The sequence below is a fragment of the Myotis myotis genome, unplaced genomic scaffold (assembly GCF_014108235.1).
Source record: "Myotis myotis isolate mMyoMyo1 unplaced genomic scaffold, mMyoMyo1.p scaffold_m19_p_4, whole genome shotgun sequence".
NCBI classification, from domain to species: domain Eukaryota; kingdom Metazoa; phylum Chordata; class Mammalia; order Chiroptera; family Vespertilionidae; genus Myotis; species Myotis myotis.
This window is the reverse complement of record NW_023416346.1, coordinates 9475595-9496078: the sequence shown is the minus strand read 5'-3', so window position 1 is coordinate 9496078 and position 20484 is coordinate 9475595. Positions and strand designations below refer to the sequence as shown.

The following is a 20484-nucleotide window of genomic DNA, read 5'->3' as shown; positions in this document are numbered from 1 at the left end:
TAGGTGCATGATTTTTGTCCAGTCTCTTCCCGCATCTCCCACACCCCTTTCCCCCCCAGGAATAGTCAGTCCATTCCCTTTCTATGTCCCTGATTCTATTATAATCAACAGTTCATTCTGTTCATCAGATTATTTATTCACTTGATTCTTAGATTCACTTGTTGATAGATGCATATTTGTTGTTCATAATTTGTATCTTTACCTTTTTCTTCCTCTTCCTCTTCTTAAAGGATACCTTTCAGCATTTCATATAATACTGGTTTGGTGGTGATGAACCCCTTTAGCTTTTCCTTATCTGTGAAGCTCTTTATCTGACCTTCAATTCTGAATGATAGCTTTGCTGGATAAAGTAATCTTGGTTGTAGGTTCTTGGTATTCATCACTTTGAATATTTCTTGCCACTCCCTTCTGGCCTGCAAAGTTTCTGTTGAGAAATCGGCTGACAGTCGTATGGGTATTCCCTTGTAGGTAACTGAGTTTCTTTCTCTTGCTGCTTTTAAGATTCTCTCTTTGTCTTTTGCTCTTGGCATTTTAATTATGATGTGTCTTGGTGTGGTCCTCTTTGGATTCCTTTTGTTTGGGGTTCTCAGCGCTTCTTGGACCTGTAAGTCCATTTCTTTCACCAGGTGGGGGAAGTTTTCTGTCATTATTTCTTCAAATAGGTTTTCAATATCTTGCTCTCTCTCATCTTCTGGCACCCCTATAATTCTGATGTTGGTACGCTTGAAGCTGTCCCAGAGGCTCCTTACACTATCCTCGCATTTTTGGATTCTTTTTTCAGTTTGCTTTTCCAGTTGGGTGTTTTTTGCTTCCTCGCATTTCAAATCATTGACTTGATTCTTGCGCTCCTCTGGTCTGCTGTCGGGAGTCTGTATAATAGTCGTTATTTCAGTCCGTGTATGCTTAATTTCTAGTTGGTTCCCCAATATAAGATCGAGGGTCTCATTAGTTTTCTTGTAGATCTCATTAAGTTTATCGGCAGCTTCTAAACAGTTCTTGAGAGACCTTAAAAGTGTGGTTCTGAACTCTATATCTTCCATTGACAATTTTGTCCTGTTTCTTTGTCTCCGCATTTTGTTATGCTTCCTTGGTGCACCCCCTAGTGGTCTTTGTGCGCAGTCTTATAGTTAAACCTTGATTGTTGTAGCTAATACCAGGGAGGGTTTGACCTCCAGGCCAAGTGGCTATGAGAATCAGCTGTGTCTGCAGTGAGAGAACTTCTGTCCTCTAGGGAGGTGCTAATCTGGCCTTTGCCTGAGGCTATCCGGCAAATGCCTGTGTGCAGGGCTTGGGCGGGGCGGGTCGCACAGGATCAACAGGGTGGGCCGGAGAGAGCAGTTATGGTGGCTCTCAGTCCTGTCCCCAGGGGCTCTGCCTCTCTGAGTCCCAGCACCCGCTGCAAACCTCGGAGAGAAAGCTGCACTCGCTCTGACCGAAGCCAGACAGTCCCGCTTCTCCCGTTTGAGTCTGGGTCCCTAGAGACTCGCCTGTATCTGGAGCTCAGAGTCTGCGACTCCCTCCCGATTGAAAACGCCAACCGTGCCCTCCGCCGCCAGCCCGCTCCGCGCACTCCGCACCTCAGAATTTGACTTCAGCACTGCGCCTCCTCTGAGTGTCCGTATGCGTTTCTCTTTCCTCCTAGTTGTAGGACTTCCACTCAGCCAGCGTTCCTGTGGTTCTGGGTGATGTCCCTTCCGTCTTTTAGTTTCACTTTTGAAGTAGGTGTTCAAAGCAGCAAACTCCGGCGTTAACCTATGCCGCCATCTTAGTTCTCTCCCTTATTTTATATTTTTAATGCTATTTCCTTGGCTATTCTTCTGTTTGTTGAGTTTAGTGGTTTTTTATTGTGTTGATTTCCCTTAAGTGTTTGGTGATTCTCAGTTGTGTACTTATCTTTTCTTCGCCCCCCATAACATGTTTTGTTGGTCGCCTCATAAATACTATGCGTCATTATTGTAACCTTCTTCCAGTAATTTGGAGAAAGGCATGGGCCATGCTTCCTGGCACTGAATTACACCTTGTTTCTAATGCTGCCTAGGGCAGCGGTCGCCAACTGGTGGTCCAAGGACCACTGGTGGTCTGTGAGGTCCGAAAGGTTGGCACCCGCTGGCCTAGAGGGTGGCCCAGTAAACAAGCTTCCCCTTTTTCCTGGATGTTGTCGCCTCCCTACATTGCTGACCTTTCTCTTGGCCACACACATTTTCCTCTTCCCACTCTTAATTTGGGAGCAGATGTCTCCCGCTGTCTTTTGCTTGCTGTGGAGGTGGAGAGAGAAGGACCAGACTGCCTGGCTGTTCCTTTTTTGCTACCCCAAGCAGTTTACCCTTCCACTCAGTGAGCATTGAATAAGTCAAGATCTCTGTTTTTGTGCTGTTCACATTCCAGTGGGGGAAGATAGACCCTAAAAAGATAAATAATTAAGTAAAGGGCTGTGATAGCAAGACTCGGGATGACTTTATGTAGGGTGGTCAAGGAAGGACTTGTATTTGGCGGTGACATTCACAGATGGAGACCTGTGCCAGGAACCAAAAGAAGGCCAGCATGTAGGAGGGTGTTATGATATGATGTTGAAGAGGCAAAGAGAAGACAGATCGTGTGGAACTTTATAAGTGTTCTAGCCACCCACTAATTATCTTGGTCGGCCAGGACTCTCTCCCACTGCCCATATCCGCCACTCGAATTTGCAACATCTTGTAACAGTTCCTGCATATGTCATGGGCTGCCTTTTCCTCCTTTAATTATATATGCATATGTCTACATCTGTTTTTCCTGTCGTGTCTGTGAATTTGGATTGGTAAAGGAGGCTAGAACTTGTATGTGATTTACCACATTGATCCAGTTATTACTTATGAAAAGTCTTGTCTGTAATTTCAGTGGGACCAATGCAACACTTTCTACATTATAATATCATTGAGAATATTTTCCTCTTTTTTAAAAATATTTTGTATTGATTTCAGAGAGGAAGGGAGAGGGAGAGAAAGATAGAAACATCAATGATGAGAGAGAATCCTTGATTGGCTGCCTCCTACACGCCCCATACTGGGGATTGAGCCCACAACCCGGACATGTGCTCTATCCACTGAGCCAAACCAGCTAGGACTATTTTTCCTCTTCATGAAGGTAGTATTATTACTATTCCAAATGGGATTTTGGAAAATTAAAACTGATTCTTTAGAATTTTATTTTCAATAACCGCTAACCTGCCCCAAGTGTTCATTCTTACCCAGGACTGCAATATACTTAGTGACACTTAGGCTGTATTCCTTCAGACAAATGCTAAATTCCATTCCTTGAGCTTTTAAATACTCTTTTAACTTTCTAGATTAGTAGTGACCATTCTCATGTTTCCGAAAGTATTTTTGATTGTGTATATTAATTTTTGTGTTAATTATTGTAGGAAACTTATTTTTAAAGGGCTTATTTAGAATACAACAGTTAATTCTGGCTTTTTTAGGAGAGGGATAGGAGGTCAAGAAGAGGGAAGAGTGATTTTATTGCCAGCCGTGCATGGCCTGATGTTAACAGTTTTTAGAGCATGAATTTGAAATAATTTTGAGATCCGTTGTAAATTTCTGTGTGCTTACATAAAGTAAGAAATTTGATTTGGTAATATTTTCCTGTAAATCTACATGTCTAGATAACAAGCATAAATAAAAATGTTCAGTTTAAGAATATAGGGTTTCGCACAGCCAGCGTGGCTCAGTGGTTGAGCATCAACCTATGAACTAGGAGGTCACAGTTAAGTTTCCTGGTCAGGCCACATGCCCAGGTTGTGGGCTTGATCGCCAGTAGGGGACATGCAGGAGGCAGCCAATTGATGGTTTTCTCTCATTATTGACGTTTCTGTCGCTCTCTCTCCCTCTCCTTTCCTCTCTGAAATCAATTTAAAAAACATTTTTAAAAAACTTAAAAAGAAGAAAAAGAGTATAGGGTTTCAGTAACCATTTTTAGTAAATTAGTGCATATGAAGGAAATAATTTTAATTTTTCAAAGTTGCTATAAGGGAAAATATTCTAGGATGGAAGATTCATATTCTGTTCTTGTCTAAATAATATATACTTTTTATCTACTGATTTTAGACAGAAAAAGGGAGGGGGGGAGAGAAGGAGAGACAGCCATTTGTTCCACTTATTTATGCACTCATTGGTTGATTTTTATACATGCCATGACCTGGCATTGAACCCACAGCCTTGGTCGGATGGGGACGACACTCTAACCAACTGAGCTCTGCCAGGGCCTGATGTCTAAATAATATTTTTAAAGAAAGGGGAAGGCTTCATTCTATAGCTTGAATACTTCAGGTTCTGTCTGAAATGGTACTATTAATGCAAGTATACATGGCATTCTATTTTTGATTACCGATTAGTCCATACAAGAAACTGCAATGGTATAACCAACTGCTACACCTTATCTAAATTATTACCATTTTGATTTTTGTCTCTTTGTCTCCATTAGGAGATGTCCCCAGATGCCTCACTTCCAGGGGATCCAGAGGCCCATCCTGCTGCTGTGCCAAGCGGTGGAGCCACTCGTCTGCACACAGGAGGTGGATATTTTGGCCTAAGCTTTACTTGTCCTAGTCTCAAAAATCCTATTAGCAAGAAATCCTGGACTCGCAAATTAAAAAGCTGGGCATACAGGCTACGGCAGTCAACCAGCTTTTTCAAGAGATCAAAAGTCCGTCAAGGTAGTGTGCTTACAGTCAGGGACCTAGACTAGGTAACATCACTTTTCATTTACTTCTGTTTGGTTTTTGGTTTTTTTCTTCATACACAAATGTTGCCACTTTTTCCACGTAGCCCATGTATGTGACACATCCCATTAATGTCATTGCCACTTTATTTTTCCTTCTGTAAGAAATTTGATTTTGTAGTTTTTCATTTCATATAGATACTAAGTCGGGATAAATCTTGCAATGTCTGGTTGAGAGTTAGGGTAACACTTTTTAATTGTCTAGCCGGAGTTAAGCTTTTTCTGCTTTTCTTCATTTTTTGGTAATGTAAACAAATTTAGTCTTACCCAATTTTCTCTTTTCTCCTTACAATTTGGCGAAACTTACAGTGGAAACAGATGATGTGATATCCACAGTTGCTCCTGATCCCATTTCTCTGGCAGTAGAGTCCACAGCTAATAGCAGGCCTTTGAGTAGATGCAAATTGATGAGTGGATCCTTTCAGCGGGGACGGTTCCAGGTTTGTGCTTTTCATTAAATCCTTATCTACAGTGCATTATAACAGGCAACAGCATTGAAGACAGTGTAGACCAGTGGTTCTCAACCTTCCTAATGCTGCGACCCTTTAATACAGTCCCTCATGTTGTGGTGACCCCCAACCATAAAATTATTCGTTGCTACTTCATAACTGTAATTTTGCTACTGTTATGAATCATAATGTAAATATCTGATCTGCAGGATGTATTTTCATTGTTACACATTGAACATAATTAAAGCATAGTGATTAATCACAAAAACAATATGTAATTATATATGTGTTTTGCGATGGTCTTAGGCAACCCCTGTGAAAGGGTCGTTCGACCCCCAAAGGGGTCTTGACCCACAGGTTGAGAACCGCTGGTGTAGATCATTGTCATATTTAATTTGCATCCCTTAATCTTTTGAAGCCATCCAGTAAAGGTGTCTAAAGAAATGGGGATTTATATAGGGGGATAAATAGCGATGGAAAATGAATGAGTGAATGAATGAATGGCATCCTTTAAAAAAAAATGGATTTTAGTAGCTGGAAGAGAACACAGAAAGGGTTCATTATTTTGTGGTGGGAGGTTGGGTCACCTGTTTTTATAATTCCCATTTCATGTCTTTTAGAATCTTGCCATCTTTAATTATGGACTTTTTTAAATTGTGGAATTTTATTTGAGCAATCAGTGCCAAGGTTCTTTACCCAAGGGGACCATTTGAAAGCCTTTGAAGCTTTGGTGGGGTAGCTCAGTTGGTTAGAGCCTCGTCCCCATACACCAGGGTTGTAGGGTAAATCTGTCAGAGCACCCACAAGAACCAACCAATGGATGCATGAATAAGTGAAACAGTGTTTCTCTCTCTCTCCCTCCCTTCTTCCCTCCCCCCTCTCTCCTTCCGTCCCTCTCCCTCCCCCCCCCCCTTGTCTCTTTAAAATCAACAAATAACAAAATTAAAAAGAAAGACTTGCAATGTGGGGAGATGCATGGGATTTTAAAGCTTTGGTATTATCAATATATGTACATCACAAGCAGAACAGCCACTTGTCTGTGCCACATGTTGATCCTGAATTTCTTTGTGGGTTTGCTCTTTAGTTAGGCGGAGCCAGCCACTTTTGCCTTTTTGTGTCTCAGGTGATTACAATCCCTCAGCAGCAGGCCGAGAAAGTGACATGCACTGGAATACAACACGGGTCAGCCTTCAATAACATGCCAAGCCATTCTAGTGAGGAAGCTCCAGCCTTCACTGAAACAGCCAAGGCTCAGGTAGTAGAACTAGAACCTGCCATGCACAGTCCAGAGACTGTATTTTCTCCTCAGAACCTAGAAGCTCTTCATGAAACCTTTCAGGAAGTTAAACCAATTCCTAAACCAGGAGACAGCTCATCTTTCAGCACAGCTGGTGAGACTGATGGATCTTCTATAACCCCGGAAAAAGAATTGGAAGAAAACTCAGCTACAGGAAATAGCATGCAGTCTGGCTCTGAACTGCCTCTCAAAGGGAGAGAGAGACTTACTGTTGAGAAACAGCTTTGCTCTGATGGTGAATTTTCAGCCACTCTTACTGACACAGGGAACTCTGTGGCAGAGAGTCATCCAGAGAGCGATCAGTGCTTACCACTCCAAGCAGAAAAAACCTGTGCTGAGACAGAGAACTCGGTCTTCTATTCACCATCTTCCCCAATGAGCAGTGATGATGAATCCGAAATAGAGGATGAGGACTTGAAGGTGGAGCTTCAAAAATTACGAGAAAAGTAAGAACTGTTTCTCTTTTGTCACCTAACTAGTTGCCCTGGGTTTGGTTTGTTTTTGTTTGTTTGTTTGTTTGTTTGTTTAATGTATTTTTATTGATTTCAGAGAGGAAGGGAGCAGGAGAGAGAGATAGAAACATCAACGATGAGAGAATCATAGATCAGCTGCCTCCTGCACGCCTCCTACTGGGGATTGAGCCTGTAACCCAGGCATGTGCCCCTGACTGAAATTGAACCCGGGACCTTTCAGTCTGCAGGCTGACACTGTATCCACTGAGCCAAACCAGCTAGGGGTGCCCTGGGTTTATAGAACTGTTAGGTTGCTAACTAATTTAGGACTGGTGGCATTTTAAAATATATTTATTTTCATTGATTTCAGAAAGGAAAGGGTGGGAGGGAGAGAGAGACATCGATGTGAGAGTGGGACATGGATCTGCTGCCTCCTGCATGCCCCACACTGGGGACTGAGCCCACTATCCAGGCATGTGCCCTGACTAGGAATTGAACCATGAATTCCTGGTTCATAGGTCGACGCTCAACCAGTGAGCCATGCCGGCTGGGCAGGACTGATGACCTTGTAATGATTGAAAACTACAAAGACAGCATCAGATCCCACTAGTTATGAACTCAGTCCTACAAGACTTCCCCCCCCACCCCGCCCCAGATGCCAATCACAAGTCCAGGTGGTATTACCTATGCTTCTGACTAGCCTGTTATAAACTGGAGGTTCCCACCAACGGATGCAACTCAAGAACAGCCAAATGGCAAGGTATGGGGGTAGGAACATGGAACTTCATGCACTCTCATGAGTGCCACTCTCCGACCATCCTAGAAACTTTCCGAACCTTGTAATACAGGAATTTTTATGGGATCTTCATCTAGATAGGTGTGACTGAGAAAATCATTGACCATAGGTGATTAATTTAATCTCCAGCCGCACCCCTCACCAGAGGTGGAGGGCCGGGGGAAGCTGAAAATTCTCATCCTATAATCACTTGGCTGGTTCCCTTGGGATTTTTACAGAAGTCACTTGATTGACTTAGACACCAGTGTGAGGTTGTGCATCGTTTCTCATTATGAATAACAAGACACTCCTTTCATCTTTCTTACTCTGGAGCTATTTCAGGAACTGGAGCTATTTGAAGACACAAGACCAAATAATATAACAAACGATTCTCCCATTGCTCTTATCACTTCGGAAATTACAAAAATCCATCTCCTATTTCTCATGCCCTAAGATAACTTCTCAGCCACTGTGACCTGTTTCATTTACAAATATATAGTTTTTGCTTTTGACAAAAGTTTATCATAATACACGTTATGCTGCAGTTTTTTACTTAACTTTGTCACCAATGTATATTCATGTTCGCACAAATAATCTTTATTCCATACACTGAAATAGCTTATCACCATTGAAAGTTTATTTAATCTCTCCTTAATGGACATTTCAGTTTTATCCCATGTTTTGCTTGAAGTGAACATCCTTATTTTTTATACAGTTATGCAAGTATTTTTGTAGGCTCAATACCTAAAAGTAGAATTGATGTGTTAAAAGATATGCACATTTTAAATTCATAGATATTGCTATTGTTATCAAATGTAGCTATACCGTTTTGCACACCAAACAAAAACATATGAAAGTGCCTATTTTCCCACTTCTTAACAACATTGGGCTGGATATTGTTGATCCTTTTAGTTTTATTCCAATCAGATGAATTCATTTTTTTAAAAATTGTATTAACTAAAAGTGAGGTTGTGCATCATCTCATTTATTTGTTGTTTGTATTTTTCTTTGGAGTCACCTTTTCATATTCTTTCCCTCTTTTCTAAAAGATAGTTTCTTTTTTTCTTACTGATTTTTAAGAATTATTTACATATTCTAAATAGTAACCTTTTCTATATAATGCAGATACTTTTTTTCTTGTTTATACCTGCATTATATAATAAAGAAAAATTTGATATTATCAATGCTCTGTGACTTTAAATTTTCTTTTGCCATTTTTCACTATATTGAAGTTTTAGAAATTTATTCCTGTCAGTTTGTTGACCTTTCTTCTTTATGTCTGATTAGTTTAAGTATATGCTTAAGAAGACATTTCCCTGCCCTAGCTGGTTTGGCTCAGTGGATAGAGCGTCGGCCTGCGGACTGAAGGGTCCCAGGTTTGATTCCGGTCAAGGGCATGTACCTGGGTTGTGGACACATCCCCAGTGGGGGGTGTGCAGGAGGTAGCTGATGGATGTTTCTCTCTCATCGATGTTTCTAACTATCCCTCTCCCTTCCTCTCTGTAAAAAATCAATAAAATTATTTTTTTTAAAAAAAGACATTTCCCATTTTAAAATTGTGAAAACATTCTGTATATCCACATCCTTCATCTAAATTCCTTGTTAAACTTTACTTGTACTGGTGTGGCATTTTTTTAGCTCATCTGTATGGAACCAGCACCATTAAAACGCTTTCTGCCTCATTTTTATGTAGACATATTCAGGAGGTAATAAATCTTCAAACCCAGCAGAATAAGGAGCTTCAGGATCTCTATGATCGCCTCCGGGCAATTAAAGATAGCAAACATCAGTCATCTGTGGTTTCTCTGCCATCCGCATCCCCATCGCGTCGACCAAGATCTTTAAGAAGCAAACTTCGAAGCCGCCCCCAGTCCTTGACACAGGTGGACAGTGATTCAGCTGCTACAGGTAAATCGATTTTAAAAAATGGTTTTAAAAAAAACTGGTCAAAGATCAGCAAAATGAGAAAAATAATGATCATGTATTTTTTATTAAGCTAAGATGATTTGAAAATGTGCACAATCTGAGATTCTTTTCTACTTTTTTTGGTGTTAAATGTTCTTTTATGAAATAATGATGAGGATAGATGAGAGATTCTGGAGAGCAGATTAATGTATTTCATGTTTTTATTTGGAAAACAAATACCTTAAGGCCCAATTTCAGTCCCCAAGTACTTTTTGAAATTTTAGCAATTAATGGGAACTGCTGGTTTAACATTTAGAGTTTGTTGTGTGTTGCCAACAAAGTTAACCTTAAAATTATAGTCATGTTCTATCTGATACAAGATCTTTATTACTTATGAGAATATTAGAAAATGTACTTTTTTTTTGTTAAGCCTCACTTGATATTTTTTCCATTGATTTTTAGAGAGCATGGAAGAAAGGGAGAGAGAAACAGAGGAACATGAACATGAGAGACACACCAATTGGTTGCCTCTAGTACCCTCCCAGACCAGGGCTGGGGATGGAGCCGACAACCGAGGTATGTACCCTTGACCAGACTCAAACCCATGACCCTTCAGTTGGAGGGCTAACACTCTAACCACTGAGCAAACCCAGCTAGGGGTGTACTTTTTTTTTTTTTTTTTTTAAGGATCAGTCTCTATTTAACTAATAAAGAAGTTGTTAGTTAAGTCAGACTTCCTTGGTTATATGTGCAAAGTCAAGGTGGAAGTTGAAGGTGTACGTTAAGGATGTATGTGAGATTTCAATAGAATTTGTGGTAGATGGAATGATGGTCACCCCCCACCCCAAGACATCTGTGTGTAAATCCCTAGAACATGTGACTATGTTCATTTATATGGCAAAGTGGAATTGAAGTTGTAGGTGGAATGAAGGGTGTTAATCAGTGGATTTTATTTTTTTTTTTTTTGTTAATCCTCACCCAAGTATATTTTTCCTTTGGTTTTCAGAGAAAGTGGAAGGGAGGGGGAGCAACAGAGAGAGAGAGAAACATCGATGTGAAAGAGGCACATTGATTAGTTGCCTCCTGCACGTGGTAGCGTGGGAACAAGCCTGCAACTGAAGTACATGCCCTTGACCAGAATCGAACCTAGGACCCTTCAGTTTGCAGGCCAGTGCTCTATCTACTGAGCCAAACAAGCCAGGGCTCAACGAACTTTAAAATAGGGAGATTTTCGCCCTAGCTGGTATACTGAAAAGAGAGTTCCTGTCTCAGCTTCATATTTCCAGGCCTGGCTCTATGGTAACTAATTGCGTTAACCCAGGCATGTCAATTATTTTTCTGGGCCTCTTCTCCCCATTATAAAACTACTGGTTTAGATTAGACTTCTAAGATTCTTTCTACTTTTGACATTCTATGATTGTTTTTTTAACTCTTCTAAGTATCTATCTGATGAAAAGATTAGGGTTGATGCTAATTTTTTAAGCAACATTACTATTTATTGTACTTGATTTATACCTAAGGCGAACATATTATTTGCAGTCCAGACAAGAGGAAATGTTTGAGAATGTAAGGAGTATTGTTAGTAATTACTTCAGGACAACAGCTTTAAACCAGAACTGCCCCAGCTAAACTGAAATGTCTGCTTACTCTGTCAATTGCATTGGTGTTCAAATAAGAGTATTTATCATTTTTAATTCCTCTTCATGGTTTCCCTGGTTTTCCTTATAGATCCACTGTGTGCGGAGAGTAATACAGCATCAAGCCAGCAATCTCCAGCTAGTAAAAAAGGGATGTTCACAGATGACTTACACAAATTGGTAGATGACTGGACAAAGGAAACAGTTGGAAATTCTCTTATTAAGCCAAGTTTAAACCAACTTAAACAGAGTCAACACAAATTAGAGACTGACAACTGGAACAAAGTACATGAAGTAAGTTGTTTATACCCAATTCTCTTTATTTATAAGAATTAAAACCCTGGCTGGTGTGGCTCAGTTGGTTGAGAGTCATCCTGTACACCTAGGTGTCCTAGTCAGGGCACATGCCTGGGTGTGTTTGATATTTAGAGAGTGGAAGGGATGGGGAAGAGAGAGAAACATTGATGTGAGAGAGACACATCCATCAATTGCCTCCGCATGTGCCCCAACTGGGGCCAGGGATCAAACCTACAACCCAGTTACGTGCCCTTGATCAGGGATACAACCTGCGACCCTTTGGTGCGCACGTCAACACTAACAATTGAGCAACACCGGCCAGGGCCTGAGATGCTTTTGAAATATCCAATTCAGTCTTTTAAAAATAAAGTCACGCCCTAACCTGTTTGGCTCAGTGGATAGAGCGTTGGCCTGCGGACTGAAGGGTCCCGGGTTCGATTCCGGTCAAGGGCATGTACCTTGGTTGCGGGCACATCCCCAGTGGGGAGTGTGCAGGAGGCAGCTGATCGATGTTTCTAACTCTCTATCCCTCTCCCTTCTTCTCTGTAAAATAATCAATAAAATATATTTTAAAAAATAAAGTCACATTATTGTTCATAAAATGCTTGTTATAAAATTTAATCAATGTGGAAAAGTACAAAATTTAAAATACTGCCTTCAAACCCCACCACCCAAATATAATTGTCACTAGCTTTAGATAAACACCATTTTAGGTATCTTTCTATGTCTGTATAGGGATACATGGAAATCCTATATAATAAAAGCATAGTGTGCAAATTGTCCCCTCAACCTAGAGTTGTCCAGGAATTTGACCAGGGGGCAGGGCCGGCCAGGGGAAGGAAAGGAGGCCCCAGCCTGCAGCCGCTAGAGACCCTAGTATATGTATAAAAAATGCATATGTATATGCATAAAAATGCAAGTATATGCATAAAAATGCAAGTATATGTATAAAAATGCAATCATACTGTATGTGCTCATTTGAATCAGAAGTGTTAAATTCAGTTTTACTTTAACAGAACAAAAACACTGATATGAAAAGGGATTGCTGAAACTTAAGCAAATGTCTGGGGGTTTTTTCACCTCAAAGAGATATTGTCATTCTTTTTTTTTTTTAAATATATATTTTATTGATTTTTTACAGAGAGGAAGGAAGAGGAATAGAGAGTTAGAAACATCAATGAGAGAGAAACATCCATCAGCTGCCTCCTGCACACCTCCTACTGGGGATGTGCCAACAGCCAAGGTACATGCCCTTGACCGGAATCGAACCTGGGACCCTTGAGTCCGCAGGCTGAAAGAACTAAGCATTTGGAACTGATATCAATCTCGCCTTTGAGTGAGAATTATTTACTTCCATTAGACTTATTAGTCCCATGTGCATAAGATTTCAGTAATCTTTATACATATGCTTAATCATAATACAATATGATAAGAGTCAGACAGGAATATATTTCCTCAGTATTGCCAAAAGCATAATTGTCTTGAGTTTAAATTTCCAAAAATGTAACAGAAATGTCAGACTTTATTTAAAGACAGTGAGTAGAAGGGGGTAGGGAGGTGACATTTATTGAGCACCTACTGTATCCTAGGCTCTTTCCCCCATGCCATACTAAATCATGCTCTCCTGTCTTCAAAGAATTATGTAATATAGTAAGATGGGCTATTGTGTATGGTGCTGAATAAGGGAATGCCCGAGACTGGCAGAAGGAAATAAAAATAGAAGAGTAATGCTAGCGTGAGGGCAGGAGACACTAAACTGAACAGAGATTTAGCAGGGCCCTTAGAGTTAGCTGGAACATTGTTCAAATCCTCAGCTCACTATGAATTTGCTTAGTGTGTCAGCTGTTATCAATTTTGAGCTTCTTTTTCCACATCTGAAAATGCCTACCTTGCAGGGCAGTTATGAAGATGAAATAGACAAGGTATGTAACTATGCTTAGCGCACAGAAGGCGCTGCAAAAATGGTAGCCCCTCATAGTAATCATGGGAGCAGTAAGCCAAAAAGAATAGGAAGGAACATAGATGGGTAAAAGCTTCTGCCAAATAAACTGATCTTTTATTTTTGTTTTCATTAGAATGCTCCATCTGCTCTGGGCTACACACCAACATGGATTTCTTCTCTGCCCCAAATCCGTGGAGCTGTTCCCACCTCCTCACCACAAGGACTCCCACTCCCTTCGTTTCCGGGGCCATTACCATCATATGGAGTGTCCCATGTCTGTCAGTATAATGCTGTGGGGGGGCCCGGTTATCCAGTACAGTGGGTAGGAATTCCCGGACCAGCTCAACAGCCTGTGGTCATACCTACCCAACCAGGGCCACCGTTCCAGCCAGGAATGAATTTGCCTGCGTTTTCATCGTCCTCAGTGCAGAATCCATCCACGAACCCTCCGGGTCCCAAATGAATCAGAGTAAATGATGAATGAAGAAAAGGGAGCTTTTCTTCAGAGTTATTTCCGGGACACCTAAGATATTAAACTTTCTTCTTCTTGGGTTCTGCCATCTTTTCCTCTTTTGAGTTTACTTTCCACTGTATTTTTGGGGGTTCCGATGTAGTCTTTGATATAGCTCGTCATTCTGTAGAACTGTGCAGTTTGTACATAGAACACTGCGCACAGAAATGTTTTTCACTTCAAATCCTATCCTCTTTGATACTTGATTTTTTAAAAATACTCTTCAGAATGCTTTAAATGAGCTCGGCTTGAGCATTACCATTTCCAGGACACTTACCATGAATTGCTGAAAAGCCTCCATTTTTTTACTGCTGCCAACCGCAGCTGGATGATACTTTTCTTTAAAATGTATAAATACTGTTTAAATTGATATTCCCCCCATGTGGACAGAGTGAGATCCTCCGACAACCGGAGTCTTGTGGGATTCTTCACATGTTTGTCTTAGGTTTACCTCTCCCAGAAGGCAGGGTAATGCTGCAGGAAATGTTTTGGTGTATAAAATTAGAATAACTTTTGTCAACTAATATAGAACATGAGCCCTTTTTAATGTGATTTTCTTCCCGTCTTCACAGCTGTAGGAGTGAAGCCTTGTTCTAGGTGAGGCGGAAAGAAAGGATAAAAACAGAACTGTAACAGTTCCTTGATTCTGCAGATAATGTAGCTGTTTTAGGATTTCCATAGTAATTCAAAGCAGCTGTCTCCTTGTTTCTCATGTGCACACTGCGTTGTTTTTGAGCATCTGAGAGGCATTGGTTTGGCTTGCATTCTTTTGCAAGGGATATATTGCAGCTGATATGAATCTCATTTGGGGGGAATCTTTGTATTCCTGACAAAGAGGATTCAAGTCACACCTCTATTGACCCATTCTTCCGACGTGAAATTTACTTGACACAGTAGGTTTTGTAGGTTTCAAGACTTACACATGAAACACTGGCTTTACAGGGTTCTAAGAGATGTGGGGTATACACTGTCCTGCAGTGAAATAGTAGATCCTCGAAGTATACTATTTAATTGCCCTTAGCTTTTTTTTATTGCCTTTTTTTTAGTTGTTATAATTTCTACTTAGTATCTATAGCCTCTTGTTTTTAGATCTTAGATTATTTTTGCATCCTCTTTAGAATCTGCGAGAGGTCACTGTCAAGTTGCACTTTACTGGGTTTTATCCAGTTTAAGGAGGAGGGGAGGCAATGTCAAAATATACACTTTTGGTTTTCAAAGAAGGTTAACTATAATCATCTTAAAAAGCTGGTCACAGAGTTACCTAATACTCAGTCTGTGAAACCCGAGTCAAAATTCGTAAATGGTATTTACCCACCGCCACATACACATGTTTAAAATACTTTTCACTCTTGACAATTTCAAGGTGGTGTCTAGTGCACATTTACCTTAAGAACAAGTTCTGTCTACTGGTAAACATTCTAAATTATCACCCAATATTTCTGTTAACAGATTTTCTTCCATATTCCACTACAAATTTTAGCCCATGAGCCTGCCAGGTAATGAAGCAAACTTAATGGGTGTACTTTTTTTTTTTTTGCACCGTTTACTTTGTGACATTCAGTGCCCTTTCTAAATAGATATATGTCTTATACTGCTTACCTGAGGATTGCCCTCACCATTGTGAAGATTCTGTCACTATCATTTGGGGCATATAGGGTAGCATTTTGAGAATTGCTGTTGGTAAAAGCCAAAGTTTCTTTTCATATGACATGCTAGTTTGGATGAGTCTTCCTAAATCTTATGTACAAATTCTTCAAATTCCTTACACAGTATTGCTTTGCGAGTTGAAGTGATTTTAGGACAGTAGTGTAATGCAAATGCTTGCATTGTAGTGTTTACCATGTATACAAAAACAATGTGCCTAAAATTTGTAATTCTTTCAAACTGCTCGTGTTTCATTAGATGATTTGGATTTGTGTGATTGCATTGAGGCTTATAACTTAGAACAGCGGTCGCCAACCTTTCAGACCTCGTGGACCACTGGTTAGTGATCCAGAAAGTGAAAATACTGCAGGTTTTAAGGTCCCTTCTTCTCTAGTCAAAATCCTTTTTTTTTCTTTTTTTTTTTTCTTGTTAAAAATTGATTTTTGGAGGGAGGAAGGGAGAAAGAGAGATGGAGAGTGACAGACATCTATGGTCTGCCTCCTGTATGCACCCTGACTGCAGATGGAACCCGGGTATGTGCCCTGACCGGGACTCAAACCTGCCACCTTTCAGGGTCCAGGACAGCTCTCCAACCAACTGAGCCACACTAGCCAGGGCTCTAGTCACAATTCTTTTAAACAGTGTACCTACCCCAAGATGAAAAAAGCTCCATGGATAATATGCACAATTACATTTACTAATGGCTGCTCTATATCACATGCCCCACGTTTTGCCACCACCTCTGTTTTATGTCTGATTCATCATTTGTTTGCCTGCAGACTTTTGCAGTGCCTTGTAGTATTTAGAGTCTTTTCAGATTTTTTGCTGGAAAGAAAAGTAGTCTTCTAAAGTTTGAAGATGGTGAATAGTGTACTGCCGAGTCCATGCTGACTGCAGTGGTTGGGTTAACATATATGTTATGTATACATTGTGTATATGTAACGTGTGTGTAAGTTTAAAAATGCAAAAAAAGTGACTTTGTGTGGAAATGAAGAAAACAGTGTTATTCACGTCACTGTGGGGTTTTTATTTATTTTTTCCATTACTTAAATGTTTGATTCAGCTTATAGTCACTTTGACTGTAAATATTGGCTAGTTTTCTATATAGGGATTTTGCATTATTTCCTAACTTTTTGCTAAATCATATAATAGTGCTGTTTGCATCCTTGCTGAGGTACTTTTCCAACCCAGAAATAATTAATTCTTGAGGTAAAGCTCAGAAATTCCCTTCTTACTTAACCAAGAGCCTACTGTATAACAAGGGCCTTCTACCCACTTCCCAAAAACAAACTGTCCTTTTCATTTTCCTTCTTGTGGGAGAGAAAAGGGTTGTATTATGTCATCTGCTTGTACCGTTTCTTTGGGGGGTAGTCTGAATGTCCAGCCACCATGTTTACTTCTCAAAATGCAAGTCTGACGAATAGTACTGTACCTCCATATGTGCTAATGTGAGCATCTCTTCATGAATTACCTGCTGCTATGTTTGTGAAGTTGGGTGTAACATCTTAAGAATATGAAACCAGTATTGGTGTAAATCTAATGAAATTACCCTATGTATATTTGTAGCAGTCTTGATTCTCTGTTTAAGGTAATTTGCTGTAATATAACCAATATCCATTCTGTTTCTCATCCTCTTCTTACCAGTTTTATATTGAGCATGAATTCTAATGGTTTGACAGCAAAATTATCTGTGGAAGTTTAAAAGGCACTTTTCCGCTGCGATTTTTAGATTGAGTGTAGAATGTTTTGAGTGTAGAGTATGATGGGATGTATCATTTTAGAACCCCAGGTTTAATTCCAGTCCAGTTGCTTTTGTTAATCTACCTCGTTTTCAGTGCTGTTTGGGGGTGCACAAGTAAACACTGCCTGTGAAACTTGCTTTTTTTTTTTTTTTTGCCTTGATTCTCAGTATTCTTTCAGGTTATTAATGTAGCCTGCCTCTTTGTCCCAGCGTTAACTCTGAATTAGTGATGAGGGGGACTATCACTCTGCCACCGATCTGTGTTTAAGTGATGAGAGCCACATGCATCTCTGAAATAAGCTTTGGGGATTTGGGAGTGGAGAGCAGATAAATAAATCCAGCTGTGGCAGTATAGAAATTAGTTGTAAAATGAGCAAATGATAAGAAAGTACCCAAATTAGACAGTTCAGTGCCTGTAACTTTGCGTCTTTTATTAGAGATGCGTTTCTTATCTGTGTGCCTAAAGGGCTATGGGTGAAACTGTTTTAACTAACTACCACAGTGAAATAGCTTGACAAATCCTACATCGGTGGCCTGTCATTCAGCATATTAGCATCTGCGAGATATTTGCAGTAATGTTTTGTTACCTGGAAATAGCTGTATGCTTTCACTTGAATTGTAGTTGGTGATAACTTGTTCCAATCTCTAAAGTTTATTGGAGGCATTGACTTTCTTTGCTGTCTTTTCCAAGTGTTGGAAATGATGCATTCCTTTTTCCCCCAAAAAACTCAGCAAATGTTTGTAAACCACATGGTCCTTGTTCCACATGTTTACTGTGTGCAACACTACAGCATATTTCATGGTAGCAAATACTGTATTTCAGGCTTTGTGCACAAGTACATTCCTGAGGTATATGTGCCATTGGTTTGGGATTCAGTTTTTTCATCTTTTTGGTTCAGAAAAATTTGTGGTGACATGTGGGCCATTTTCTGGAATAGATTGTTCACATTTCATTGTTTATTGATGAATTGTTTCCCCACCCGATGAACCAGAAGGGGCGGGGGACCTAGAAAAGACAATTAATTGATTTGGTAAATGTAATTTCTGGGATTGACATTGTTTTCTTAAAAAAAAAAAAAAAGCAGACTATAAAATGGTGACAGTCAAACTTGCTAAAATCCTTTGAAGTGAAATTAGCATGAAACTTTAATGGAGCCAAATGCTTTCAGGTCACCCCGGAGATAGTTTTACATGTGAAGGATGAACACAAACATTGGTCAGATCTTGACAGCCGACATAGGCAGGGGCCTGGGATAGTGACTGGGTTACACTGAAGTTATTTTTAACTGAGATAGCTAACAGAGTGTACACACCACCAGCTCCCATTCTGGTAGGTTTTCTTTTCATTTTCAAAAAGTTAAAAAGGCTGAAAGTCAAGCAAGAAGGGAAGAGAGAAACTGGGCTCTTGAGAAAAGAAAGTGCCAGTGTAAAATAAATTCCTAATTGTGTGCTTGTCATCCTTCCAGTTTTTTTTTTTAAGTTGCATTTCTTTTTTACTATGTTTTAAGATTTCAGATTGAGATTTGTGGTCCAGAACATACCCTCAGCAGAAATAGTGACTGATCGGAAAGTGCAGTTGTTCAAGGTCTGCCATGCTCAATCACATAAAGCTTCGTTTGATATGAATATTAAGCATGTAGACCTAGTTCAGCATGGGAGCCACTCAGGAAGTTTATGCAATTAATGAACTTTCATGCATAATTTACTATGAAGTATACAGAATTTCAGTCACATCTCTACATTTAACATTTAGTTGTATATGTGAACTCTTTTTTTCATCGATTTTTTTTTTTTTTAAGAGAGGGGAAGGGGAAGAGAGAGAGGAACATTTATCGGTTGCCTCCTGTACACTCCCCAACCGGGGATTGAACCCGCAACCTGGATATGTGCCCTGACCCGGAATCCAACTTACCACCTGTTAGTGTACAGGACAATGCTCCAACTAACTGAGCCACACCGGCCAGGGCTGAACTCTCTTTTCTTAATTGGGGAATGTAGCATTATATAGAATGTTGTTAAACTTCATTTTAATCCTTGACCTTAACTTTTCTTTTCTTTTTTGGGGTAAACCAAGTGATCTGCCTTTAAGCAGCTGTCTTATTTTGGTTATTTGAAACTGTGATTTTTATTTCATTTGTACCCAACCATTGTAAGTATTTTGTTTCCTGGAAATTTTGTTTTCAAACAGAAAATAAAGGCTGTGTTAAAATGAGTATGTCATCTTATTAAAATGCTATCGGAGTCACTGCAGTCATCTGGCTTAAACTAGTTCTTCACTTACCAAATTTAACTTGGCAGATTTTTAAAAATTGAGTCCTATAGATTATGCTGGCTGATCAGACCAACCAAACTGTGTTATCTCTTGATTTATAGCCCCAACAAATTTTGAGTTGGACCTCTTTTCCACACTTGTCAATCAGCAATAACTGTCAGACTCACTATGATTTACTGAGCACCTATGTTAGGTAGGCTTTTATCTGTGATATCTTAATTCATAAAACAGTCCTATAAACTAGGTCTGTTACTGTCTACACTTGACAGAAAATTGGAAAATCAAAGAGATTAAAAAATTTACCAAGGTAACAAGAGCTAGTAAATGGTGAAGCCTGGGTCCAAACCCAGGTCTGTCTGACTCCAAAGCTCACAGAAAAAATCCCGAGCCATACTGTCAGATGTACTACATGAAACATAATCCAAATACATTTACAGTAGGTTTTCATCAAATTAGAGGATTAGTATGCTTTTACACATCTTAACATGAAGTTATATCTAGTACTTGTTTCATAATTTCAGCTGTAGTATATGTAGTACAAAAAAGAATTCAAAATATGCCCTCTGCACATACTTAGTATTTCTTTTCATATTGACTGATTATGGTCCACCTTTAGAAAAAAGTGCATTTGGATATGTCCCTCCCACATCTCTTATCACCACAATACTGTGACTTTAGGAGACTATCAGTGATGTCAGATCACTTGTTCATTTGATAATTTAGGTAGAAAAATCATGCATGTGTTTATACAAACAGTCATAGAGGAAGAGGCCATTCAGAAATATTCAAGATTAAGTAGGGAGTATTTTT

General features: G+C 39.8%; 1 protein-coding gene across 1 annotated transcript in view; it reads left to right on the top strand.

The window, feature by feature from the left end:
- WNK3 (WNK lysine deficient protein kinase 3) overlaps positions 1-18483 on the top strand; it is a 110710-nt gene extending 92227 nt beyond the window's left edge. The window contains exons 18-23 of the mRNA XM_036305621.1: positions 4456-4546; positions 5062-5192; positions 6325-6944; positions 9419-9633; positions 11359-11561; positions 13640-18483. Of these exons, the coding sequence (XP_036161514.1) occupies positions 4456-4546; positions 5062-5192; positions 6325-6944; positions 9419-9633; positions 11359-11561; positions 13640-13969 (1590 nt within the window). The 3' untranslated portion in view covers positions 13970-18483. The remainder of the gene's footprint in view (positions 1-4455; positions 4547-5061; positions 5193-6324; positions 6945-9418; positions 9634-11358; positions 11562-13639) is intronic.
- The last annotated feature ends 2001 nt before the right edge of the window (positions 18484-20484 follow it).